The sequence below is a fragment of the Botryllus schlosseri genome, chromosome 6 (genome assembly GCF_051294905.1).
Source record: "Botryllus schlosseri isolate E-star chromosome 6, Bs_hap1, whole genome shotgun sequence".
In the NCBI taxonomy this organism is placed as follows: Eukaryota; Metazoa; Chordata; class Ascidiacea; order Stolidobranchia; family Styelidae; genus Botryllus; species Botryllus schlosseri.
In genome coordinates, this window is record NC_137241.1 from 2986782 (window position 1) to 3014579 (window position 27798).

The 27798-nt window shown below is 39.5% G+C and overlaps 2 protein-coding genes and 1 long non-coding RNA gene across 4 annotated transcripts; 1 reads left to right on the plus strand and 2 right to left on the minus strand.

Moving 5' to 3' along the window:
* Positions 1-31: 31 nt before the first annotated feature.
* On the plus strand, positions 32-2736 carry LOC145440962 (uncharacterized). 2 transcript variants are annotated; one of them, XR_013915659.1, is made up of 3 exons: positions 32-177; positions 1479-1664; positions 2558-2736. It is a non-coding gene; the product is annotated as an uncharacterized LOC145440962 (long non-coding RNA). The 2 variants fall into 2 exon arrangements; XR_013915658.1 differs by lacking the exon at positions 32-177 and having other exon boundaries at positions 1031-1664.
* A 9825-nt stretch (positions 2737-12561) lies between these two features.
* LOC145440938 (intelectin-1a-like) lies at positions 12562-20246 on the minus strand. Its single transcript, XM_080318722.1, has 5 exons — positions 20079-20246; positions 19930-20006; positions 15884-16188; positions 13972-14191; positions 12562-12985 (listed from the first exon to the last, which is right to left on the minus strand). Exons 1-5 carry the CDS (start codon positions 20185-20187, stop codon positions 12755-12757), a joined length of 942 nt encoding a protein of 313 aa, XP_080174848.1. The 5' UTR covers positions 20188-20246; the 3' UTR covers positions 12562-12754.
* Positions 20247-23158: 2912 nt separating this feature from the next.
* On the minus strand, positions 23159-25422 carry LOC145442062 (uncharacterized). The gene is made up of 2 exons (XM_080320056.1): positions 24620-25422; positions 23159-23825 (listed from the first exon to the last, which is right to left on the minus strand). Exons 1-2 carry the CDS (start codon positions 25420-25422, stop codon positions 23159-23161), a joined length of 1470 nt encoding a protein of 489 aa, XP_080176182.1.
* Positions 25423-27798: the final 2376 nt, after the last annotated feature.

A 27798-nucleotide genomic window follows, 5' to 3' on the forward strand; every position in this document is an offset into this window, starting at 1 on the left:
GGAAAATTGTGTTCGTTTTAGAACTTATCCGAAACTTTTATTCCGCCATAGATTGTATATGATAAAACAATATCGGAATTGATCCTAGAAGAATTCCAAAGCAACTCACCACAAAGGAGGATTTAAAGAAGTTTGATGAAAAATTGAATGAAAGCAAAAGCCTTTGCAAGAGATGTGGTATGTTTAATCTGTTTTGGTATTTTTAAATAGGCCTACTTTGTTGTGCCGATAGCAGACAGTATATATAAACGTAAGATGTGGAACCTATCAAGGTGTTTTTAGAAATTCAGTCAGTCAAAGTGGACGATCGTATTGCTTGGATTATATTTAGGCTTATTTTAGCATCTTTGAGATGCAACTCTAAACGTGGACGGTCATGAACAGTAGGGCTCTTCAAAAATGACTTTTTTTCTCAAATCGTACTGGCTACTTGATAAAATTGTTAGGTTACCTAATTTAAGCCTACAAACAAAAAATGGTTCAAATCCAGCCAGTATCCGCTTTGCTACAAGAGAAGAAAGTTCCTATTTATTATATAAAAATGAATAATAAAAAATTAGAAGATTTTCTGTTAACCCCATGAAAGTGTTCGGCTGTCTATAGAAACGATGCTCACCAAATTTGGTTCAATTCCAACCAGTGGAAGCGGAGTTATTGCTGTCGAAAAATTTGGATTTTAATAAAATAGTACTTACGGTGAGCACAACTTTAATAAGTAAACAAAGAATCGGTCACCGTAAATACTATTTTATTCAAATCCAAATTTTTCGACGGCAATATCTCCGCTTCCACTGGTTGGAATTGAACCAAATTTGGTGAGCATCGTTTCTATAGACAGCCTAACACTTTCATGGGGTGAACAGAAAATTCTCAAATTTTTATTACCTATTTATTTTTATATAATAAATAGAAACTTTCTTCTCCTGTAGCAAAGCGGTTACTGGCTGGAATTGAACCAAATTTTGTGTTTAGGCTTAAATTAGGTAACCTAACAATTGTATCAAGTAGCCAGAACGATTTGTGAAAAAAAAGTCATATTTTAAGAGCCCTAATGTCCATGTCAGAGAAACGTTTTAGGGTAGGCCTACTCATATGTCTCGCAGCGTTCTCTACATAATTGTCAATTGCGATACAAACTGTTTGCTTGTATTGGTAAAGCCATCCAACTTCGAATTGTAAAATGTTGGGAGTCTTGATATCAAATTTTTGAAAGGTGCACTTTGAGAAGATTTCGGAATCTGTCAAATTATACAAAAATTTAGCAAATTCTTTGACATATTTCATCTATTTGGGACTCGATCAACGTAAAAGAATTGGTAATCATTTTATACAATATATTGTATTTGTAGTTGAAGTATAGTAATAATTCTTATGGTTACCGCACTTGTAACGATTCACGGCCATCACTGGAATAATTAGAATGATGTAACTTTCAAATTGTCATGCATTTTGCAACAACATTGTTCTCAATTTTCAAGGTGCTGACCATTCGAGGAAGAATCACCCACCGGGAATTCACGATCCGTAAACGCGGCCGACTGTTTCTCTCCTCAAGCGGAAGCGACAGAGAAGAGGAACGAAGAGAAAAAAGGAGCAGAAATAGCAAGAGTGTGACAAGTCGCGTCCGTTCGCTTTAATGCGTATTTCCATCCGCGAAGTAGTAGGTGGGAAAACTAATGGGCGTTTGGTTAGGGCTTATATAAGGTTGACTCCAGCGCTGTATTTGCTAAATGTTGCTATGAAATAGGGGTGGTGTCATTTGGTATCAATATTGACTATTGAAAGACCATTTGTTAGTGGTCATGGATTTGTTCGGCCAGTATGCAGTAATTTCTGATGGTCACTTCCCGGGCTTCTGTTCTCTAACCCCTCATGATTGTTATTCTGCTTCTAGTAAGACTGTCGATTCTAATGTTTTATCGTATCATTTGTCGGAGGTTTCACTCGCTTTATTTACAACGTTTTGCTCTCTGCTAGGTCAATTACTGGCTGAGTATCACTACAGCCTAAGAAACTGCACTAATTCTCATTTTAATGTCTTGCTGGTTATCTTGCTGTCAATTCTAATAATTTATTAATGTATATACCAGTGCCGCCACTCAAATGTTTTGTTCTCTGTACACAATATTGTTAGGTCTTCAGCTTTCCAGGCAGAGTATCATTCCACTTTCTAGACTTGAGTATATATCTCTCCAACTAGCTGCCAAATAAATGATTCATTTGGATTGTTGAATTGATCATTTTGGACAGAATGTGAAGAAATTTTAGTCAAGAATTCTTTTTGTGTTAGTGGCTGTTTTCAAAGAGGAGTGAAGTAGTCATCGTTGATCTTGATAATCAAGTAGAAGTGACGATTGAAGTCAGTTCTCTATCTCAAGAAAAGGTGAATTAATTCCACCACCGGCCAAACTTCCAGTTGTTTCTCTTTCTCTTCCTCATTCCTTCTGTGTAACAAGCAGTTCCACTGAAAAGAATTCATGCATAAGTCGCTACCTCTGCCATTTTCGCAGTACGAATGTCTTAGCTATTAATCATCATTTTCATTTTATTTCTGCAGGGTGTTGAAAAAAAAAGGCCGCATGCTGGTTATTTAACTGGCTCATCAGAAGATGAAACCTGATGATAAGGACTGTTTTCACTTTCTTTCTAAAGACATTCGTTCGTTTGTTCGTTTTATTTTTTACAACGGCATTATTGCCAATTCGTTTGAAATTAAATTATCACAAATGTGATTAATATGTAGTAAATAATGTGGTGTGTGTACGCAGCCGTGATCAGGTTAAGCCCATAGTGGTAGAAAACAGGTTATTATATCAGGATCTTCTTCTTCTAACGTAGGATCTACATTCTACTCACCATGTTTAAAGGCTGTAGCATCTGCATAATATTTACATTATTGAAGGACATGGAAAAGACGTTGAATTGAGTCGACACAAAATCCCCCTTTCTACGACCTGCCGAGATCTAATATCTACTATATCGGCTCGGCTTTTCTACATCTTTGGTCTGTACTGTGTTTGCTGGGTAGTCTCTTAATAACTATAAGGGTGGTTATTAAATTATAAAATGTTAAACTCATGTCATGGGTGATGTCGTATAGGCAAACGTCAGATCCAAGTATTCTTATGTAAGATCTAGAGGTAGTAGATAGAAGTACTCGAAGTGATGTTTTAAGTTCTAGTATAGCCGCTAATTACAGAACGCCCGGTGTCATATATCGTGATATTCTCCCTGACAACTACGTGACTAAAGCAAAACGTTCTATAGTTATAATATTAGAAGTCGAAATTGAAGGAATCTTTAAACGAAAAATCTTGATAACTGTGGAGGTCTGATGTTTCAGAACAATTCCAGTATGCAGATCATGCTAAGGTTTATTAGCAAACGCTAAACTCTGAACCCTAAACGTTCGCATATACCGAACCTTAACTTAATGTTAAAGTAGGTACCATTCTAAATCAGTAATACCCAACTTCGAATCCGAGCTATCCCCATTGCGGCGATTCTTAACCCTGCAAAATCCCACATAAATAAACTAAACAGTCATACATAGTTGCAGTTAGTTTCCATGAACTTACGTATGTGAAGCACGCTTCAGCTAAATGATCAGAATCAAACATAAATATCGCAATGGGTTGACTGATGACGTCGTCGAGCAGCTACTACACTATGCACGCTCTCCAGTTGCACCTTGTTTCGTGAAACTTGATAAAGTCCAAATATAATACAAAGTTGTACATTGAATTGGTTTGCTTTACTGTCCTGTTCGATATCATGACTTGTGCTACTTGAGTAGCAACGCCTATCCTTTCGACCAAATCTAGTACATTGTAAAATATTACGGCAAATCAGAAACCCCCAAAATGTAAGCTGTTAGTATTTAAAGCTCGCCTTCAATCCTACAAAACACTAGGAAAAAAAACTCGAAACCATATACAAACATCACTAGAAATTAATCAAGGCTCATCTCTGACTCTCTTCCAGCATAGAACACATGGTATTTGGTGTAGGCCACAAAATGTCCTATGTCGACACGGACCGACTGTCCTAGAAACGATGCATATTTGTTTCTACTGTGAAGTAACACCCACTTCAGGTTTCGTGTTTAGCAGTTAGTAAGCAGTCTTTATTCATCTGGTTATCTATAAAAGACAATGCAAAAGATGCCCGTATACCATGCCAATAAACCAAATGAAGTAACGCGATCAGAAACAGCTTTCCTCGATTCTGATAAAATGTAACAGAATATGGAAACTGGAGAAGAATTAGCATGATAAGTACAGGCGTAGATTATTGATGATAAATTCTTTCAAGTTATCATGATAAGCCCTTCTTTCTTCGGAAAAGCAGACATCCTGTTTCTTCTAATGTTTCTAATGTTTTACCAACAACACAATGTCTGTTGTTTACAAACTTTTTAATTTTACGAAAGAGCCGTGTGCTGTCACAAAATACATTGACCTATTAACTCTACCGGACAGATGTATAAAAAAAGATAACGTAGGGAACTAAATTAGGTACGGAGCTACTAATCATATTCTTTAACTGAAGAGGGATATATGAACATGATTACTGCTACAGACTAAAATTAGTTGCAGCCACGTATAAATTTACTGGTCAAATAGAGGTCCTGATTGAAATAAGATAGAGAACCACTGAATTCAACTTTACCGAAAACTCAGTTATTCTGTTCTACAACAACCCAGGTTTCATCATTATAGATGATTTCAATAACAATATTTGATTGGTTGCATTTGTACGCTCACCATATTGTCACTAATGAAAGCCGAAATTTGATTCCTTTATTAAAATGAGAAATATACACATCGAAAAAAAATGACGTGATGGAGAAATTCTGGACACAGAATTGGATTCAGCAGCTTAATATTAGCCTTACTCAATCATTAAAATATTTGGAGCAAAATATTTTGAAATTTGTAGATCAGTGTAATTTTATTAGTCGAAAAGAGCTTCTGATTGAACGAAGATAAAGAATGAATAGTTTCATCTTCATCGAAGACTCACTCATTCTGAACTACAACAACCCAGGTTCCATGATAGATGATTTCAATAACAAGATTTGATTTGTTGCTGTTGTATGCTAACGGTGATGTCACTAACGAAAGCCGAAATTTGGAGAGGGCCACCAAAAAAGGTTGGAAACCACCAGATGTGTATAACCTGCTGGTGCGGACTTGCATTTCAGCTCATAAATACTCTTAACTAGAGTAGTGTTCATTCCGCCCTACAACTATGCACTTCGTATTTTATACATATCGTTTACTTTTATATTTTATTGCCTTTTATGTACAGCGCCTTAGAGTAGTAATGACATATTGTTATATTCGGCGCTCTATAAATTATTATATTATTATATTCTTTATTCACAGTAAGAAACTGGTCAATACACACATAATCCGGGGAGCAACCTGAACCCAAAGGAAAATGGCGAGATTGGAGTAAATTTTATAAAATTTCAGTAATGCAGTCAAATTGTTATTCCTATGCAATACATGGAGAAGTCAGATTACAGAATTGCAGTAGATGAAGAATTGGCAAGGGTTACAGAGCAGAGGTAGAGATGATTGAAAATGAAGAATCGAAATTACAGAAATGATGCTGTGATTCACTAGTATAATTTTAGTCCAGTGGTGCATTCAACGCCTTCCGAAGAATATGCACAGTGCCCAATAACGTGATCTTTTGGATCATGTCGAATCGAACGTTACCCGGAATCTGTCGGATATGTCTCATGAGTTTTTTGCTTACGACCCCTGTAGCGCCAATGACTATCGGTACAATGTTTATTTTGCATCGCCACATTTTCTCACATTCCATTCTGAGGTCTGCGTATTTGGACTGCTTTTCTGATTCTTTTTGTTGGATATTGTGATCAGCTGGGACAGCCAGTTCAATGAACAAGCATTGTCTTTTCTTTTTTAGTTTGATGATCATATCCGGGCGGTTGCTTCTGATTTCGCGGTCAGTTATAACTGGTACATCCCACAGAATTTTTACCTGGTCGTTTTCTGTCACTGGTGCTGGGCTGTAATCGTACCAATTTTTGTCGAAGTGTGTGATGTTAAAATGTTTGCATAATTCAAGATGAATGTAGTGACCAATCCTATTGTGTCTCCATGTGTATTCGGTAGCTGCAAGTGCACCACAGCCGGACATGAGATGTGCCACAGTTTCATTTTGGTTGTGGCACATTCTGCATTTGCCGTCCGTGTTTTGCTTCAGAATTCTTTTGCGATAGTATTTTGTAGGAAGCGATTGGTCTTGTGCTGCGAAAATGAATCCTTCGCTTGCCGGTTTCAGACCAGAGCTGGATAGCCAGGTCCATGAAAGCTCGTCTACATGGGGCTGTGAAAGTAACTTCTTGTGCTGTCCATGAAGAGGCATTGACTCCCATATCGTTTCTCTCATTTTGAGCGTTGCATTTTTGTATCGAACTCGTGCTGCTTTTGCTATTGTTGTGGGTTTGGCAACAGTGTTTTCAGCAGTGTACAGGTTAGCTGTTTCTATGTTGACTTCTCTGACGTACTTGTCGTGACGATAGCTCAGAGATTTTGTTTTGCGCTGTTTGTCTTCCTGTGCAATGAGTTTGCAGTAAATGTTATCGCTGTTGTTGATGTACTGTGACAAGCCAATGATTTCTGTTTTGAAAGTTTGTTCAATTTCTTGTAGTCCTCGACCACCTTTTTTTCTGGGGATATACAGTCTTTGTGTATCAGATTTTGGGTGATGCATGTGGTGCATTGTCATCAGTTTTCTCGTCTTTGTGTCCAATTTTTTAATTTCATCTTTGCGCCAGTTCACCACACCAAAGCTATATCTCAAGACTGGCACTGCAAGACTGTTTATGGCATTGATTTTGTTTTTGGAATTGAGTTCAGTTTTGAGAATTGATTTGAGCCTGCTAATGTATTCTTTTTTTAGACTTGATTTCATTGCAGCATGTTTAATGTTGTCGCTTTCACAGATCCCTAGATATTTATAGTGATCTTCAGCATTCAATTCTGTTATGGTTTCGTCCATTTTGAAGTTCATGTCGCCAGTGCTGCTGGCTCTTCCACGTCGTATGGTAAGTTTTGAGCATTTATCCAAGCCAAATTTCATTTTTATATCATCCGAAAACTCATGAACAATTTTCATTTGGTTATTCAGGTCCGTATCGGATTTCGCATACAGTTTCAGATCATCCATGAACAAAAGGTGATGAATCTTTTGACCTTCAGAATTTGCTGCTTTTTTCATCACGTATCCTGTTTCATTTTTTCTCAGCAACTCACTGAGTGGAGCTAAGCTGAGGCAGAATAGAAGTGGTGAGAATGAGTCGCCTTGGAAGATACCATTGCATATCTGAATTGTACAGGTTTCTGTTTCACCTTGGTCATGTTTGATCAACAGTTTTGTATGCCAACTTTTCATTGAATTTTCAATAAATCTGATGATGATCGGATTCATTTTGTACATACGCATTGTTTTCAGCATCCACGTGTGAGGGACTTAATCGAAAGCTTTTTTGTAGTCTATCCATGCCATGCTGAGGTTAGTGTGTCTCCTCTTGCAGTTTTCCAGAATGGTTTTGTCAAGGAGCAGGTGGTCCTTACAGCCAAGGGCGCCTTCCGTGCAACCTTTCTGCTCAGGCGGTAGATGATTTTCTAGGTGTTTGTAGCTTCGTTTTGCCAGGATTTTGGTTATTGTTTTGTACATGGTTGTCAGGCATGTTATTGGCCTGTAGTTCTTGGGGTCCCTGGTGATTCATTTTTTGGAATAAGATAGGTGATCCCTTGTCTGAACCAGGCTGGGATCTCGTGCGAGCTGGTTGAGGATAAAAGCTCATTGTAGGTCACCGCTAGGTAACTATGTGTTGCAGTTAGTTTTTTTAGCCAAAAGTTTTTGATCTGGTCAGGACCAGCTGCTTTCCAGTTCAGTGAACTTTTTAGGGCCTCCTTGATTTCTTGTTTTGTGATTTCTGACCATTGTTGTTCTGGTGTTTGTAGATGGTCAGTGTGGAGGTCTTGTATCCAATTTGCATTTGAGTTGTGCAATTTTTTGGTTTCCCATATTTTCTTCCAAAATGATTCCACATCTGCAGTGGCTGGTATTTTGCTGCTGGTAATTTTTTGATTAGACTTTTGTTTCATCATTCGAAAAAATTGTCCAGGTTTGCGAGCAAATAACAAATTTTGGCGATATTGTGTTTCTCGTTTTTTATATCGTTTCAATCGTTGTGCTTTGGCGCATATTCTCATTTTTAATTCTTCTTGCAACATTGTCACTTTTTCGGTTGACTGCAGTTTGGTTTGGTGCTCCAGTTCTATTCTTTTTACTTTATTTTTTACTTTGCGGGAAACATTTCCTTTTTTTAGTTCTGAGAGTATCGCAACGTCACACCTTAGTTTTGCGATTTTGTTTTCAATTCTGCGTTGCCAAGCTGGCGTATGCATTCCCCTTTTTTTGTTGACAGTTCTTGGTATTTTGCAGTGCCTTTCTGAGATAACTGCCGCAGTGCTGTAAATGAGGTTGTTGATTGTTGTCAAGGGACATTGTGGTCTTTCTCCTTGTTTGTCATTTAGAGTTGCAGGTAGTATGGTTTCTGTCAAAATTTTGTTCGCTACTGCAATATCAGTTTTCAGTTTCTTTGTAATTTGTAAGTCAGGTAACTGCACTCTGTCATTTACATTCAATGTGGATTTCATTCGGTCGATGATTTGATTTTTGATCTCCAATTCTAATTCCGTGTCTATGTCGCCATCATTAGGTGTTGTTGATTCATTCGGGTGCCCGGTGGTATTTTGTAATTCTACTTCTGCGATGTTCGGGTCATCAAGTGATTGTTGTGGGTTCAGGTCATCTTGGCCGAATTGCAGTTCCATTGCCTCAGAGTTTTCTATGTTTTTGTTACACATTTCTCCCTCGATTTCTGCGAGTTCTTGTTCAGATAATTTTTTAGATTTTATTACACAACGTCTCATTGTTGCCAGGGTATTGGCAGTCATGGTTGGAGAGTTGTTCGTTCTCTCTTTCCATTTTTGAAAAGTTCCTTCGGTTACTCCTGCCGAGTTTTCAAATTTGGCTAAGAAGTAACATCTCATTATTTCTTTATACTCTTCTTTACTCCATCTGTGTCTCTTCTTTTTTTCTTTTGCAGCAGAGCTGTTTTGTGAGCCACAGTTCGGTGTTGCACAGGCGCCATGTTGAGAAATGTCTTCTCTTTGGTGTTCCTGTGTGGTCGGAGTTGACGGGTCCTCTGGGGTCATCCGCTTGTTCCCACGGCGCGTACGTCCAGGTGCGATATATCCAGATCGTTTCGCAGGCATCCACAGCAGTGATGCGTCAGTTCAGAAGTTAGGTTAATTTGAAGTAATTAATTAAATATTAATTAATTATGATCTTAATACAACCAAATACTCCTATTATCCGTGTGAAATATATATGGCTTAGCGATGTACAATCAGAGGTGGTCAAAGTAGTCAATAAAGCTACTCAAGTAGAAATAGAAGTAGCGACGAAAAAAATCTACTCAAGTACGAGTAGAAGTACTTCTTCCATAAGCCACCTTAAACTACTTGAAGTAGAAGTAGAATCGAGTGTCTTTAAATCTACTCAAGTAAGTAAGTAGTTTTGAAAGCAGTCTTAATTCGTTCGCATGGACTGTCAAAAGCTGCAAATTGAGCTATGCAGAAGGTGCAGAGAGCTTGATTCGACAGAATAAGCATTCTTTCGCATCATGGGATGCAAATTATAGTATTGATATGAAAATGCGATACTAACCCATTGTTTACTAGAAGACCTCCTTTTTTGAGAATATCATGGCATGGCGCCCTACCCCATATTATCAGGCCCCAAGTTTGGGCAAAGAGCAATACGGAGAAGTTGTATCGGATACGGTTCAAACACTTTGCCCGATTAGTGTAGATAACAAATATTGTGGATCGTAAAAGTTAGATTTAGTGTAGCTTCATTTTCGGAAAATACTACGCTTGTTTTTATGCTTCAACATGTATGTTCTGCAGTCAATACAACTCAATGTAATTAGAACTCAAAGTATGATACTCGGAATTGAAAGTGAAATACAAATAACACTTCTAAAAAGCAGAAAATATATTGCATATCTTTTGTCCATAATGCTTCAAAGGTGATCTGCTAAAACCGGTGTAACTTTCATAAAAAGCTGGATTTTCCAGATTAGCAGGACACGTCATGGGCTGCTAGATTACGAAATAATAGGTAATTGCTAGATTGCGAAACGGTAGTTTCAAACGTTATGGTGGGCCATATTTACTGTGATGAAGTATTTGATATGGGCGACAATGCGGAGAGAGCGAAACCAAGCTATCCGGCACCTAAATTATATTCACTGATAGTTTCGTGAAAACATATTTCTCACTTCATAACTACGGTGCGAGAAGCTCATCAAAATTTCTGGGCTTCACTTGACATTTATGAATATAAAATGTTGGTACTCCGTGAAAACAGCCCCGAAATTTCTCCAGCTATCTTTCGTATTGGGGGATTAAAGTACTTCTACTTGACAAACTGAAAATAACGAAAAGTAAGTGAGTAGATCACAAAATAATATGAAGTAGAAGTGGAAGTAGAGAAAATCAGATCTACTTGAGTAAGTGCCAGAAGTAGAGGAAAACTACTTCAGTACTTCCAAAAAGTAGAAGTACTTCGTTACTGACCACCTCTGTGTACAATTACGTTCCCTGCATTTTCAAAGTCGATATCTCCACCAGCTCTATCGTCAACATTGACACGTGGGCTGAGAGAGGATGGGAATTTTGTAGTGGTATATGAAAGAATCAAGATAATTGACAGAATTAATTCTTATTATTTAATCGCGACATTCACATATATACATATATAGTAAGTCCACCAGAAGTAGCATCGATCACCCATTGGTGGGCCCCAGACCAGTGTTTTTGGGGCGGGAGTGGGCTTAAAAGGGTTGATTCGGTCCTGACTACAACACGCAATCACATCTATCTGCACCGACAGTCAAACACATGAGCGGCGGGCTGGACAATGCCATCCGACCCTTGAAGAAGCCTGTTGCCGATCAAATGAGAATACTGACGCTAGCTAACACCAGAGCACAAATTCGAAAAGGTCAAGAAATCCAGTCATGTATGCAATCGATATACAAGTATTTTCATTGTGACGTCATATGTGTTCATACCTCATTTTAGAATCCACTAGGAGGCGCTAAAGTGCGTCCGGAATTTGGGTTCCGAAAATATGGTAACCCTGCATTCAATGACAACTGGAATGGTTTTAATCATCTGGAAAGCCCAACACAATATGAAAAATGTACAAGTCTTGATCACATTCAAATCCAGTGATCATGTTGTAAAACTCCAACTTCAGTGAGGTTGGTATTTTCAGCATCGCTTCCTTTTCATCCGCATACTGACATCGCCATTGATCAATATAGGTAAAAGGCAGAATTCGCAAGTATCGCACGATAATTGGTACGATGAATATGTTAACAGTGATAGAATTATGGTATGAAAGTCCATGGCATATCTCGAATAGAAAGCAACAACTTGTGGAACATTTTCCACTAGTGGTACGCAAAAGTATTTCACCAGCTTCCTTATTTACACAAAAACCTGTATTCACATATAATATTCTTTTATCTGACTCCGTTTTGAAACACATCAACTTGATGTTCCGCGTGGAATCGGTTGGAATGAACGAACTGTTTCGCAGACATTTCTTGAGAAAGACACGCATACCAAACACCAAACACAGCACACAAGGAATGTTCTCTAATAAACGTGTGGCATTGTATGGAATCCTTATATCCAGCTACAGTTTTAAATGTTGATTCTACCTTCTTTTTGGGAATGTACGTGGCTATGTTTAACGCCAATATGAACACCAAGTCTATATGGTTTCAACTCGGTGTCCCTTGACTCCGTCTTGGGGGTTCCGCTGTAGGTATATATACACGCACTAAACCCCTCGTATGATTTATGAAGAGATGCCCATCTCTGCTATTAATATGGTTCCGGATATAAGGCTTGATCGGAAGTCAAATAGTGACCATTGCGGTATTTTGTCGTGTGCAATGGCGTAAGCAGGATAGGCTTGGGTTCAAAAGCGAAAATCCGTCCTTTTGAAATGCCAATTCTATCTTCAATATCTATAAACTCATTCGCAAATAAACGATGACATCTTCCATTTGGATCACGTTGTCATTTCAAGTGTGTCTGAGAGTTTTGCGAAGTAGAATTATTTGGTGACCAGAAAATTGAATTTGAAATTTCTCCCCGAGTCAGGAAACATTCCACAGTTATCATACGTAGAGTGGTTGGGTTGTATTAGGACATTGACCCGATGTGCGTCAAGTCATTTCAAAAACGGTTACTCATGTAACCCTAACACTGCGTTGTAGTCTGGTCAAAACAAATGTCCGGTTGTAAAGCAGCTTAACATCTTCGTATCTCTAGAAATGATTTTTGCCAACGAACGATTTCATGCCACTTTTCCTAGTGGTACATCCTCATTTGGTGTCGACCTGCCACACATAACAATCACTGCCACGGTATTCGTAGAATATTTATTATATAATGATAAACACTGAGATATAGAGAATCAGTTTGCAGTAACAAATAGCTGCATATATCCAATTATGTAAACACATATACTAAATCCTCAATATATATGTCTCTGAAGAAATCTAATAAGGAGAGAATTGACATGTACGTTTATAATTGATCATTAACGTTCGGCATCAGCGATAGAAAATCATCACGACGGACTCTGTCATTCTTTGGTTCGAAGACGCACCCTTGCCAGTCGCGTACCCGTTCCAATCCTTAGCGGCGAAATCCCCGCAATATCCTGATACCCTGTGATAACTTGTACCGCCAATGCACACGTGCTCAACATGTCCGTAATTCGAGATAATCTTCAAGCCCGGACAGAGTGCGAAAGCACTTCTTTCATAGTTGATCGCTCGAAACTGGAAAGGCACAAAAGAGTTGAATATTACCTCTATTATTGTAGTGGGATCGGAGTAACCGTGTCTGTGATAACGTGAACTCGATCTAATCGTTGGCTTGGTCCTTTTTTAAAATTTGGAAATTGACGAAACTCTGTAGTGGCATTCAGGAAAGAAAAGAATACCCTCATGATAGGCCTCTTCAGAATTAATTATATTTTTCGTGGTTGTGGAATTACATATATATCGGACCACGAATAGATTCATCACGTGTCAAAACATCGCTGTAAGTACAGCAATAAAAACAATCCGACCAAACGTATTAAACCGTCATAGTGACATTGATAACACGCTCGAATAATTCGCTTTTTTCTCCCGATGAACTCATCAGAGACTTGATTGTGGATATATCATGGTCCTCTTCCAGTTCGATGAAAGATGTTGTAAAACCCTACTTCGTCTATTTCCAGAACAGCTAGCAATAACAGTCGTACAGGGTAATTCAATAGTCGTTTTCTGGCAGGAATTTTCCTGATACCGTATTAGTGGTAGTTTTTTGCTACGGCTTCTTCATATCAAATATACAAAATCCATCAAAAGTGTCAAAGTAATAAAAATTTATTTATGCACGTCTTGATCACATTCAAATTCAGTGATCATGTTGTAAACCTTCAACTTCAGTGAAGTTGCTATTTCCAGCATCACTTCATCTTCACCGCATACTGACATCGCTGTTGATCATTATAGGTTAGAGTTAGTTGAAAGATGTTGTAAACCCTGCTTTGTCTATTTCCACAACAGCTAGAAATTAACCGTCGTACAGGGTAATTCAATAGTCGTTTTCTGGCAGGAATTTTCCTGATATCGTATTAGTGGTAATTATTTTGCTGCGGCATCTTTGTATCAAATCTATAAAGCCCATCAAAAGCGTCAAAGTAATACAAATTTATTTATGCAATCTAGTTCGTATTTGTAATCGGCTTTCCGAGGGGATTTATTATCTCCACCTGCATGAAGCCTGGGGCGGTGCCTGCTCTCATCTCCGGAGGCGTATTCTCAACCATCATATAATTGTCTCCTTTAACCCACACGACTGGAGGTGCTGGACCGTTTCCAGTGAAGACGGGGTAAGTTTTGTCACGCAACGGAACATGTCGATACAGCTTATATAAGTTTCCTCCGTAGTGATGCAGAAATTCATTTGCAGTATGATATTTCATGAACGCTCTGAAATTCAAAGAGTAGTTTCATCAGTTTTAGAACGCCATCATCATTCCACGTAATTTTCTACAGGAGAATGTATAAAAAGAATATTTTTATAGCACAAGAAATACAACTTATTATACTTAATTGGGGGATGAGTTTAGTCGCATTATCGTCGGACATAATGATATATTGTGGCGCGATGAGGTAGGCTTGCAGCTAAATGAAATTGCTGTTCAAAATCACATTGCTTCAACCATGTTTTAAACAGTTTTTCAAATAAAATCCTTTCAAGTTGTAAAATCATGCCATAAGCGTGTAAATACTTTCCAAAAACATGCTGTATGAGCAAACAAAACCCTCGAAATGGTCGATTCAACAGCCATCGTCCGTATATACTTGGTCAAAGAAGCGATATTTTCCCTATATTTTTGTTCGTCAATGTCAATCCACTACGACATTACAATTGAATTTTCGTGACGTGATATAAACAAAATAAACAATCAAACAAACAAAAAACATGTTTCAAACACGGGTTTCGTTTTAAACATGTTTGATTTGAATTGATTTCTGTTTTATATACGAACCTAGAGGAAGATGAAGCTAGTGATGTGATAAAAATAGTAGAAATCATGTAAGGGTTCTATCATGAAAAATATCATATTACATTTTCTATTCCTAACAACGAAATAACATGTCCACAAAGATGGTTTTTGAGCCGGAGCCAGTACAAGGAGTCGCAACTCTGAATAAATACATTTTCAACGGAACAGGAGTCAGAGCTCTACGTGACATTGTGGTGGAGGCGGAGCAGCAGTGGAAGCCACTTGATTACACAATAGCTCTGGCTCCAATACATTTCCTGATATTTTATTCTATTTCTATTGGCTGAATTCGCAACATCTAACCACGACCCCTCACATAATTCAGAATTGTTGCTTCGCTGCGTCTCCTTTTCCACCAATAGCCGCGTTGTTGCTGATTTTAAAAGTAGAACCGTCACAATCGAAGATACTAAGTACTGGCTACCGACTATTACATAGGCTAAATTTGAATGGGGTATTTAACTAAGGCGAAAATGGAGGCGCAGAAGTGGTTTTCATCAGCTCTGGAACTGTTGCTGTAGCTAATTTATTATAAGAGAGCTCCGAAGCTGGAGCGGAAAATGCAAAGTTATACGCATGCTACGAAGTTATATAATTATACAATGTACGCGACACTCGACTGAAAAAGGATTACCAAATACAAGGATATCACAACACGAATGACGTCTTTTATGGTTCCGTATTTTGATGCGAAATTCTACGAACCATTCGAAAGTCACAGGCATGATTTTGAGATTTGCAACGAAATTAGAGCAGTTACTAATAATAGAGACAGAGACAGTCCACCCTGTATTGGCATTGCCGGAAACAAACTGATCTTTTATTATATAACATAAGCAATTTGAAAACACGATTCAGTACAGAAGCCGCCCTAATATTATGCTAGTTAGTCTTCCTTCCAACAGCATCATATGAACTAACACTTCCGGAAGAAAGACTAAACCGCTATAGAGAAATATATAAATTTTAAAACAATATGTAGGCAATGTTCGTTCATTTGGTTTTTAACCTACGAAGAGTCGGTTCATGAAATTCAGGATCAATGTTTGCTGATTGATGTTTCCCATTTGAATTATTATGAGAAATAATTGATTATAATATTGATATTTACTTTTTCGAGAAGTCCTGCATTAGGGCATCATTAGGCACATGCCAGATCATGACATCGTCGGCCTCCATGTTGAAATACCCTTGGTTTTTGTAATCATCGCTCGCTGCTGATTCCGCTCGTCCAAACGTCTTGGTGTTCTCCCAAGCTCCATCTCCGTGTGGATGCGCTGCATTATTTCCATGCTCGCTTGACCAACGATCACCTGTAGTGCACTTTCCAGCCAGAAAATCTTCATGAACAGAAGCCACTAAAGTCCATCCTCCGCCGGCGACCGCCATGTCACAGTATGTTCGATAGATTGATCCCTATGTGGTTAATTTCGATATTTCTGACGGGTAATAAGAAATATTCTCAGACTTCAGTAGGCCTACATGTTGGAAGATAAGAAGCATTGCCTATAATGAGAACGCACGCAAAGGCAAATTACGCGTGTACTATTCTGAGGTGGTCAAAGTAGGCTGGTCATTGAAGTTCCTCAAGTAAGAGAAATTATATTTTGAAAGCAACCAACAACTACTTGAACTAGAAGTTAAGTTAAATGGGTGTAAACAGTTCAGAACACAGTCTTAATAGGTTCGCAATTCACATGGAGTCTCAAAAGCTGCTAATTGAGCAATACGGGACGCGCAAAGAGCTTGATTCATATTGGTGCCTCCCAAGAGGTATAAATTTTCGACAGCATAACCATTCAACCGCATCATGGGATGAAAATAGTATAGTATTGCTATGTAAAGGCAATTCTAATCTTTTGTTTACTCCAACACCCAGTGTTAGAAAATGTCATGACATAGCGACCTCGCCATTGTTATAGGGCACGTAGTTTAGAACAATAGCAATACATGGAAGTAGTATCGGATAAGGTGCTAATGCTTTGCGAGATTAGTATACGTTGAAAAAAAAATATGGCGGATCGTAAAAATGTCATATACTTAGGGTTGCATTTAAAAGAAAAATCAATTTAAAACAAACATGTTTAAAACGAAGCCCTTATTAAAAACATTTTTTGATTGTTTTTTGTTTGATTGTTTGTTTTTTTTTCTTAGCAATGACGTCACAAAGATATAATTGCGGCGTCATAGTGGATTAGCCTTGGATATTGAAAATGTAGGGTAAATATGACTTCTTCGACGAAAAGGACTTCCGATCACTGTCATAAATGGACCAAAAATATCCTTAACCCTCACTACATCGTTATGAAGCATTTTTACGGTCCGCGGTAATCATCATCAGATCCCCCATACCGTACCAATGATATATGTTTACGAGCAAAAACTATTGAACCGTCGACGATTTCGAGATTCCTTGCCCCTCCCCCATATATCGTAGACGTCGATTATTTCGGTTGCAGATCGTCCGTAGGATCATACTACATGTTTTTCAATTTACAATTACAATTACTATTACTGCTGAACTTGTAATTGATCACAATTACAATTACTGTTAAACATGTAATTGATTCGGCGAATATGTGTTCTTTGACAGCCGCAGCGACGTAATTAGCAACAATCTCAAGCTATCTAGTATTCATGTTTCATTCATGTTTCGTACAATACCTGGTTATTAAAAAGAAACTCGAATGTATTCGAACTATTCCTAATCATGAGTACTGGAAACTACAAACACAGAAAAATGTTTCAAGCGACTGTTAACAACCAAAGGTTTGAGCGACAGTCAATCAAATGTAATCCAACGATTAGGCTACTCAGAGCTGAGTCAGAATAATGAAATGTAATTGATAAGGCACCAGCGATAAGGATGATTTCGATAAGATGTGCAAAATGTAAATAAATGCAAAAGGAAAAACCCTCTGATAACTACGAATTACAATATTTTGGTTCGCATTTACATTTTAACTTGCTCGGAAACTGTTAGATTGCATTTCATTACCATTAGGGTGCGAAAATTTCAGGCCCAGTAAATTTGGCCAAGATTGGAGGTAAGATTGGATTAACATCTCAACCAATGCATGATCAAGTTTGATGAAGCCTTGGTTGGAAACTTGGATGTATTTTGTAATTGTTGCAGCAAGCCTCGGTACTGGTCAGAGATTAAAAAATAAAACTATGACAGTGGTGTAGGAAATGGTTCAGCACAGGTTTCCGAAGAGTTTATTTGCTGTTCATCTTTTTTAGGAATATTAATATTTAGTTTTGCCCACTGGTTTTCTAACTTTTTCAGGCACGCCCTCGTTTATGACAGTGAAATATTTCGTTCCCCCTCATCGTCATATCACACAATGAAACCAGAATGTTAGCAATCCTTACAGATAGTTTGATGGTATAGAAGTTATGACTATTGATGATAGAATTCTCCAATATGAAATTGGGACTATACACAGAGAAATACCTATGAAATGAAGGTGAATCGCATCAAACGCGGAAGTTTTCTGTTTCTACGGAAGTATGGTAAACAGTTTAGCATGGCTGAATTATCTATTATAACGCGGCACGCATAGAACACCGATGTAAATAGGCTGATTAATACAGATGGTGACTGTGTACTAAGGCCTCAAGGCCTTGCGGCCCCTCTTCGTCATCCTGGTCCGTACCGGATTTTCACTGGTATGACGAATAAATGATTGATTGATTGATTATTTTATGTTGGTTTCCATAAATTGTAATTGTAATCCGTAATTGTAATTGAAATTGTAATTTACCAAAATTTTTATCAAATTACAATTACAATTACAATTACACAAAATAGAAATGCTTCAATTACAAATACATGGCAAAATGTAATTATTACATTCTGCTTAATTGCAAATTACAATTGATCCAACTCTGGTGTGAATTAAAACGGAAACACCAATACTTTCTAAAAGGTGGGAAATATGTTCCATGTATTTTGTACAGAAAGCTTTAAGATCGGTCGGATAAAACAGGTCTAACGCTGATATGTCAGAGACTACATTCCAGGCAAGGAATGCCATGTGCTACTCGATTTCGATATGATAGTTAGATGCTACAATCCGAGATGATTATTCAAAAGTGTATTAGAAGCGCCATATTTACTGTGATAAAACATGGCATATGTGCGACAATTGGATGTGAACGAAACCTCGCATCCCGCTACCTAAATTATATTTTCCGATACTAACGTGAAAGCATATATGTCACCCTATATATTTACTTTGCGGGAAGCGCGAAGTTAGTCCTGCGCTTTTTAATTTTGTTGAAATTCAATCATTGTGGGCACTACGCGAGAACATCCCCAAACATTCCTCAGTCTCTCTCTCTAATTTGGGGAGTATAATACTTGTACATGAGACAAATTGAATATATAATTAGGTAAGTAAATCTGAAAATATTACTAAATAAAATTAGAAGTAGCGAAAAATTAAATTTTTAGTAGGCCTAAGTACTGCAATAGGTGGAAAACGACTTGTCTGCTTCGTAAAACTGAAAGGGCTTCGTTACTGACCACCTTTGATATTATTTTGACTTCATTGCGAGTTGGACAGTTTATTCCAGATGGTGTTGGTTATGAAAATGAATTACTTCATAATATTATGATGCGATATTTGGCAAGGCGGAAATCGTTGTAAATGTTGTTGGCCGTATGCGAGCAAACACTGAGCTTCACCGAGCGAGATAGTGTAATGGTTATGCGTCCGGCTTCTCGAGCGGTAGGTCGTGGGTTCGATCCCCGGCCGGGTCATACCAAAGACTCGAAAATTGGTATCCGCAGCTATCCTGCTAGGCGCTCAGCAATCACGGATAGCATGGAGGAGAAAAAACCGGGGGCGCAGACTAGATGACCTCATGGGGCCGTATCGCAACTCCGTCGTCAAAGCATCTCGATGGTGCAGGCGAAAAAGAATATCATATCTCTCTCTCTCTCTCTCTCTCTCTCTCTCTCTCTCTCAGATCCCCGTGCACATTCTTGATCACTTGTATAGTCATAAACCTTCATTATCTATATACTAGATCAGTGGTTACCAGCGTGGATGTTATATCACCAGTGAGACATTTTGAGAAACAGGTGGCGAAATTAACAAAAAGTTCAGGAACAACTGTGCCAGAAGTTGGAGTAATAATGTTTCATACTTTTTCGTCGGTTATGGTATACATCCCATTAACTGCAGACTTTACTCGCTTCTTTATGTCCAAGCAACTTGTATATTCTATAAATAAAAAAATCGTTGTTCTACAAGATCATACCGACAATATAGACACGAGGAACATTGCTGAGATACCTGGTGCCTTCGGAGGAGGAACATTGTCGCCTCCTTGTCCGAACAAGGCTCCTGCTTCCGCATAGCACTGTCCGAGAATCATCAGTGATACTAATATGTGGCAAAACATATTACGTTGTGATGACTTCAGTAGTTGCAACCTGTGCGAAAGATGCAACTTTAATACCAAAGAATATCGTTACACCAACCATACCCTCAGTATGAGCTACGGCTAGGCAAAATTCCGCATCTGGTTGATTCAATTCCGATCCGAATGCCACCCTCAATGAAGGCATAACAGGAATAATGGCTTGAAAAGTACCAACATCTACTTTTTGCGTCCAGCCACAATGAAAATGACGTCAGTTAAACCTCATTCATAATACGTTGATACTTCAGGACCATGACTTATTTCCTAGCGCTCTGTCACCATTGAGCGGGTCGAACATTATATTTGACAGAAATATCATTCCATGAATATTAGTAGTCTTTTAACGAAAATCTTTTGATGCCGAACTGGGGCTAACCTAGGTTTCGAGGATCGAACAGTGGAAATGCAGTCTTGAAGCTATATTTTTCATTGCTAAAATGTTTAGGGAGTCTTTTGGAGATACAGAAATCCAATTTACTAATAAATAATATGTATCTACATTGAAGAAAATAATACTATTTTCGGCTGACACTCTTCATAGGTAATCGTCGGCAATACAGACGAATTGCGTAAATATAGTGCAGTGGCACCAAATACGACATCGCCGGCATAAACATTCGAGTAATCAAGGCATAGCAGGACTAAAGCTCCATAAACTAGTTTTATATTATACACGAAATTCTTCTGTTGGCACGAGCGTTTGCGAATCATTTGCATTTGCGTTTGCGAAAGTCGAGTCCAAGCTACATAAATGGAAGAATTAACAGCCTCTTCCGACGACTCGAAATCTGTGTTCGTAAGATTCAAATTTTCCATCTAATGTTTTCCAATGGCGTAATTATTTGCCGTTGCCTGTTCTGATCAATGTACGGGACACGATATACGCAAATCGCACAACAATCGTAAAATGAAGGAAGAATCGCCATATTATTCTCATTATATAATTCGATAAGATGAAGCTAATTAAACTTCTCTAATATCATAAAAAAAACTGCCTGACCGACTATGCATCGATATTTCGAGAAATTCACCAAACAAATATTGATGTCGCATATGTATAATTAATTATGTGCAAGCATTGTATACTTGAAGAATCAGTGAATCAGATTCACTGGAATGGTCACAGTGGTCTCAGAGTAGCCTTATATATTCGCATCCTTTGTTGTGCTGTCGTTATAGCAACATCATATTCACTCGTCAATCAAAATCTTTCCCGGTTGGTCAGGGGGATAAAAATAATTGCCATGTTGTCAAGCACCATGCTGAAATCTGGTCTCCTGGATTGAAAAAAATATTTGTTTTCTGAATTGCAAAGTAGCCTACAGCATCCTACTTCTTGACGGTATAGTCAATATCCAGCGTTCCGAAGTTACGTACAAACAATCGACAACCGCAAATCATACAAAAAGCGACATGAATGATGAATTGTAACTCAAAAGAGGCGGGATATCTGTTTAAAACCTCGAGAGGGTCTCGACGCCATTACGTGACCTATCATGCCTAAACACAAGTGACCGAAATTATTGGCCGTCTAGTGATTACCAATAACTACCCACGAGGTATATGAAATAGTATCATGATGTTTGGTGATACTTGAGACTGATATAGTGCCTGAAAGCTCAGCAGATTATGTTGAGTATCATCAGGTAGTTTTATGAAATACATATAAATCGATTAAAGCAGAGGAAGTATGAGTACAAATATGAATTGTTCCAAACGTGATGAGTTTGGATGGTAAATCAAATTTTTCAATTTGATCGAGTCAAAGTTGATATTGGGATGAGGTGGACCCTTTTAACAGTTTGCATGTGGCAGAATAAATATTTTCAATGGGTTGCTATTAGAGTAGGGTTGCCATACGTCCGGAATTTAACTGTTTAAAATGCGTCCGGGAGGAAAAGATGAAATGTGCATAAATGTCCCTAATTTTGCAGGCAGGAAAGGAGATGATATTTTTTTCGTAAATCAACATAAACAGTATCTTATCTTGGGGAAGATTTATGCTACTGGAAGTTTCTCATCGCGCCACGCACGATTTATAGTGTCACGTTTATTAGTTTTAGAATGGGAACTTGTCTTCGCAAAATCTACAGTCAAAATCTGGAAGCCAACGCACGTGCAACCTGCTGGTGTGGACCGGCATTTTAGCCCATTCATATAGTTTTATCCGTATGACATGAACATGACTTTAGCGACTGGGTTAGAACTATTGAGGATATCGGAGCGACTCACATGACCAAATCTGTAGTACAAGATCAACAGCACCTCATTTAACGCCCTATCCGATGAACCATACCGTAACAGCGTTCAAAATTAGCGACATCGAGTATACGATCACAATGGTCGTTGTTCTGACCTAGAGATAGGCTTTATTAAACTTATACTGCAACAGACGACAAATGAGATACACAGTATAAGAACAGTTCAAGTACGATAACACAAGACCGACACCTAGAACAACTGACGACGGATTTCCTACTCACAGCACTATGTAAGTAGAGTGAAGGAAAGGAAAGGACGTAGTTTATTTTTGTCCTTGATGTTTTTGCGGCATATACACCGACTCATGATATACATACACACGATCTGCGCATATGCATACCATGAGTGCATGATGTGCATATGCCGCTGGACAAGGAAGTGCAGATATAGCCTTTACGGCTTTCTAAGTCGTGCACCACCCCTCCATGCTATCCCAGTAATGCATGAGCGCCAAGCAGGGAAGTCATGGATACCAGTGTTACTAATCAGGTCTTAGGTCTGACCCGGCCGGGAATCGAACCCACGACCTACCGATCAAGAAGCCGGACGCTTAACCATTACGCTATCTTGATCGGTGATCGGTGAGCGCAATCAACGTGAATCAATCAACTAATGATGGAAAGTACAGATAAGGAATAGTACATTCTCCCCCGTAAAATATTAGCGAAACAAAGTTTGTGATACATTGTCAATAATAGGATACTGCGCCATATCGATCTACGGCTTTCCGAACACGCGTTGAACGACGAAGCGGTGATATTTCACGATCAATGTTCGGTTGCGAACCTTCGTTATTTCCTTCTTCGGTGCTAGTGGCAATGGTCACATCACGAACCGTGGCGTCTTCTTTAGAGAGCTGTCCACCAGAACAATCTTCGCTCGGGCCGCGGTTACTGAATTCAGCTCTGCTGGTGCTATTGCGCGGTGAAATATCCCGAACCGATACCGTAGTTTCCCTGCCGTCGTTAAGTCTGACATGGGCGTAAGCAGGGTTTGTCTCGAGGAGCTCCGCCTCATCCACCAAGGGTTCGTCCTTATTGCGCACATGTCGCTTGACATAGATAGGACCTGGTTTCAGCCATGACGGAATGGAGGTGCCATTTGTCGAGCGGCGAGAGTGATGAAACATTCTCTCATGAGGAGTGCAATTTGTCGATGTGCAGAGCAACGACCGAATTGAATGTAGAGCGTCCAATAGAACATTCTCCCAGTGGCCGAGAGGAAGACGTCGAGATTTCAATGCGCATTCAATAGCCTTCCAGATCACACCGTTGTACTTTTCACATTGTCCGTTTCCACGAGAGTTGTAGCTAGTAGTCCTGCTTGTAGAAACCCCTTTAGTGTTGAGCCAAGACCTGAGTTCGTAAGACTGCAAAGACGACCATCGGTCGGAATGGATGTATGAACACTAGGGCTGTTCAAAAATAACTTTTTTTCCCGATACAAGCCGGTCACCTCTTAAATCGTCAGGTTGCAGTAGAAAACCTTGCTCACCAAATTTCACTCGATTCCAACCAGTAAAGGCCTCCGCAGACCCAATTAAAATTTTTAATTCATTATGGAAAATTTAAAAAAAAAAAAATTCCAAATTTTACTGCCAACCCCATGAAATTGTTGAGCTTGGTTCAAAGACGTTGCAAAACAAATTTGAGTCAATTCCGACCAGTAGAAGTGGAGTTATGTGAGTTTTTCGATGATAATCCTCGGATTATCCTTGATCGGTGATAATCTGCGATTTATCAACGAAAAACTTACATAACTCCGCTGCTACTGGTCGGAATTGACTCAAATTTGTTTTGCAACGTCTTTGAAGACAGCTCAACAATTTCATGGGGTTGGCAGAAAAATTTAGAATTTTTTTTTTAATTTTACATAATAAATTAAAATTTTTAATTGGATCAACGAAGTCCTATACTTGTTAGAATCGAACCAAATTTGGTGTGCAGCGTTTTTTAGGGTAACCTGACAATTTAATCAGTGAATGGCTGGAATCTGAAAAAAAAAGTTATTTTTGAACAGCCCTAATGAACACATCCCAAATACAGAAAACAGTGTCGTTAAGCATTTGATAACCGTCTTCGCAGACATGTCTGCGCAGGGAAATGCAAACGGAAATCGTGAATATTCGTCGACGATAGTGAGGAAATACCTGTTTTTCGTGACGCTGGGTAACGGACCCTTGAAATCGAGGCTGAGACGTTCGAAGGGTTGAGTCGCCTTGATTAGTTTCTCCTCGTCGGAGCAAATGAACTGAGGTTTGATTTGTTGACACTCCTCGCACTGTGAAGTGATGGTACGTATCTCTGACATAGAGAATGGCAAATTCTTGACTCGTACGAATTGAGACATGCGGGTCACGCCGGGGTGACAGAGTGAAATGTGTAGATCGCGCAATTGGTGTTTTCCCATGTATCCGCAATGGACGCGCGTTAGAGCGTCGGGGCCGACATTTTCGACGCCGGGGCGATGAATGACAGTATAGCTAAACGTCATTAGTTCCAATTGCCAACAAGCGATTTTGTCGTTTTTGATTTTGCTGGTGTGTCGATTGTCGAACATGAAGGAGACACTTTTCTGGTCAGTGACCAATGTAAAATGCCGCTCAGTGAGCAAATGCCTCCACTTCCGCAGCGCTTCGACCACAGCATATGCGTCCTTTTCAACGGTCGAATGTCGTTGCTCGCTTGGCGATAGGGTGCGCGAGAGAAATGCAACGGGGCGCCCTTCCTGATTCAAGGTTGCAGCGATGACAAAATCGGAAGCGTCAGTTTCTACTGTGAAGGGCATAGATTCATTGATGGGTCGTAATGCGGCGTTGGCCAGGTTTTGTTTGATGAGATCAATTGCTTCACGAGAATCGTTGTCTAAAGTAATCGTAGCTTTGATTAGTGGTCCTATTTTAGTCAAGTAATTCGCGATCCATCCAGCGTAGTAGGCGAACAACCCTATCATCCTCTTCAGCTGAAGCTCAGGCCAGGTTTTGTTTGATGAGATCAATTGCTTCACGAGAATCGTTGTCTCAAGGAATCGTAGCTTTGATTAGCGGTCCGATTTTAGTCGAGTAATTCGCGATCCATCTAGCGTAGTAGGCGAACAACCCTATCATCCTCTTCAACTGAAGCTCAGATTCCGGATATGGGAGATTTAGGAGTGGAGTCACTCTCTCTGGGTCAGGCTGAACAGACTGACGTCCGATTTTGTACCCCAAAATAGCTATTTCGGACTTAGCAAGTTGCGTCTTAGCTTCGTTGATGGCAAGATTGGCGCGTGAAGCAGCGTTCATGAAGTTGGTGTCGTGGTCAGCCTGATCCACCCCAGCGATTGTTATATCGTCCAGACACGGAAAACAGCCTTTCAGGTTATTCTGCTTGACGATGTAATCGATTGTTCGTTGAAATTCAGGTACAGCATTTGTCAGACCAAATGGAAGTCGTCGCCACTGAAACAACTCGCTTCCTGACTGGAAGGCAGTAAATTCCCGGTCACGCGGATCCAGTTCGAGTTGATGATAGGCCGATTTCAAGTCAACTGTTGTGAATACTTTATACTGAGCAAGATTATTCACAATGTCCTCGATGCGCGGCAGAGGATAAGCGTCGAGTTGAGTGAATCGGTTAATTGTCCTGCTGTAATCAATGACCATTCGTCGTTTGGTACAGTGTTCGTTTTTGACAACGAGTACCTGAGCTCTCCAGGAGGAATTACTTGGCTCGATACGATTGTCAGCAAGTAGACGTTGCGTTTCTTCTGCGATAAAGGCGTGATCTGCCCGTGAATATCTCCGTTGCCTGTCCGCGACAGGGCGGCAATCCTTGCTACGGTGACTGAATGGTTTCGGATACGGAACTACCATTTTTGATAAGGCATTCAGGGTGAGCGGAGGCTGTCGTCCTGAAAACGTGAATGTGACGCTTTCGTGTTCCTTGAAAATTCTTTCGCCGATGATGACGTCTGTTGCTAAGATCTTCAGTATATGAAACGAAACATTCCGATAGTCGTTATTCCCCACGGTGCGGCGAGCAAGGCACTGACCTTCAATTGGCATGCGTATAAAAGTCTCCGCTAGCGTGACCTCGCCAACGATTGGCTGGATGTTTAATTTTTCTCGATATTTGTCGGCAAATTTTTGATCCATGAAACATTCCCCTGAACCAGTATCCATCAATGAAGTAGCGTTCAAATTGTCCACCTTGACATCGCAGACTACTCTAGACCGATCCGTAGCTGATAGAGTCGTTTTCGGGTTAAATTCTATTTCTCCTCTGCTGGGAGGTGCGGGACCTTGAATCGAGGCAGTTTCCGTATTGATTCGTGGAAGGTTTCGAAGGCGAGATTGACACACCTTCGAATAATGGCCAGTGATATAACAATATCTGCATACGGCATCTTTTGCCGGGCAATTCATGAGAGGATGCATAGCGTCTCCACAAAAGAATTAAGGCCGTTTCGAAGAAATTGGTGGTGAGCACTGCCATCTTCATTTTAAGTCTCGCCCCCGCCTTGTTGTCTCGGCGCACGCAGTCTTGTGGCACACGACGAAGTGGGTTGGTAGGCTTCAGAATCCCTGGAAGCGATTTCCATTGCACGTGCCTTCTTGAAGGCATCACCGAAAGTCAACGCGCTTTCTTCCAGAAGTCTCTGGCGAATTGACGGTGATTGCAACCCCGCGATCAAGGCATCGCGAATCAGCTCCAACCGATATTGTTCAGCTGAAACTGCCTGACACCCGCAGTCTTTGCTAAGTGACTTCAGTCGAATGACAAAACTGTCTATAGCCTCGCCAGGCAGTTGTTTGCAAGTCAGTAATTCATGCCTAGCCGCAATGGTGTTCTTCTGCTTCACATAGAGCTCTTTCAAAGCACCAATGACAAGGTCATAATCATCAATATCCGCTATGTTGCGGAGGACTTGAAATTATATCAGATTTGCTAGCACCTTGAGTTTGTCCGGATGTAAGTCAGCGGCTGCTAACGCTTCCAAGTAGTCGTTGAACGTTTTAAGTCAATGTTTGACCTCAGCAGCTGCAGTCTCCGAGCCTGGCTCGACGTCGAGGCGTTGAGGTTTCAGAACCTTGTCCAGTAGGGCGGTTCAAAAATAACATTTTTTCCTTAATCTTGCGGGCTACATGATTAAATCGTCAGGTTACCTTAAAAAACGACGCACACCAAATTTGAATTCATTCCAACCAATATTCGCGGTTTACGTAGAGTTTGAAAATTTTGAATTTGCCCAAAAACGCAAAAAAAAATTTTTTCAAATTTTTCTGCTAACCCCATGAAATTGTTGGGCTGTCTTCAAAGACTATGCAAAACAAATTTTACTCAATTC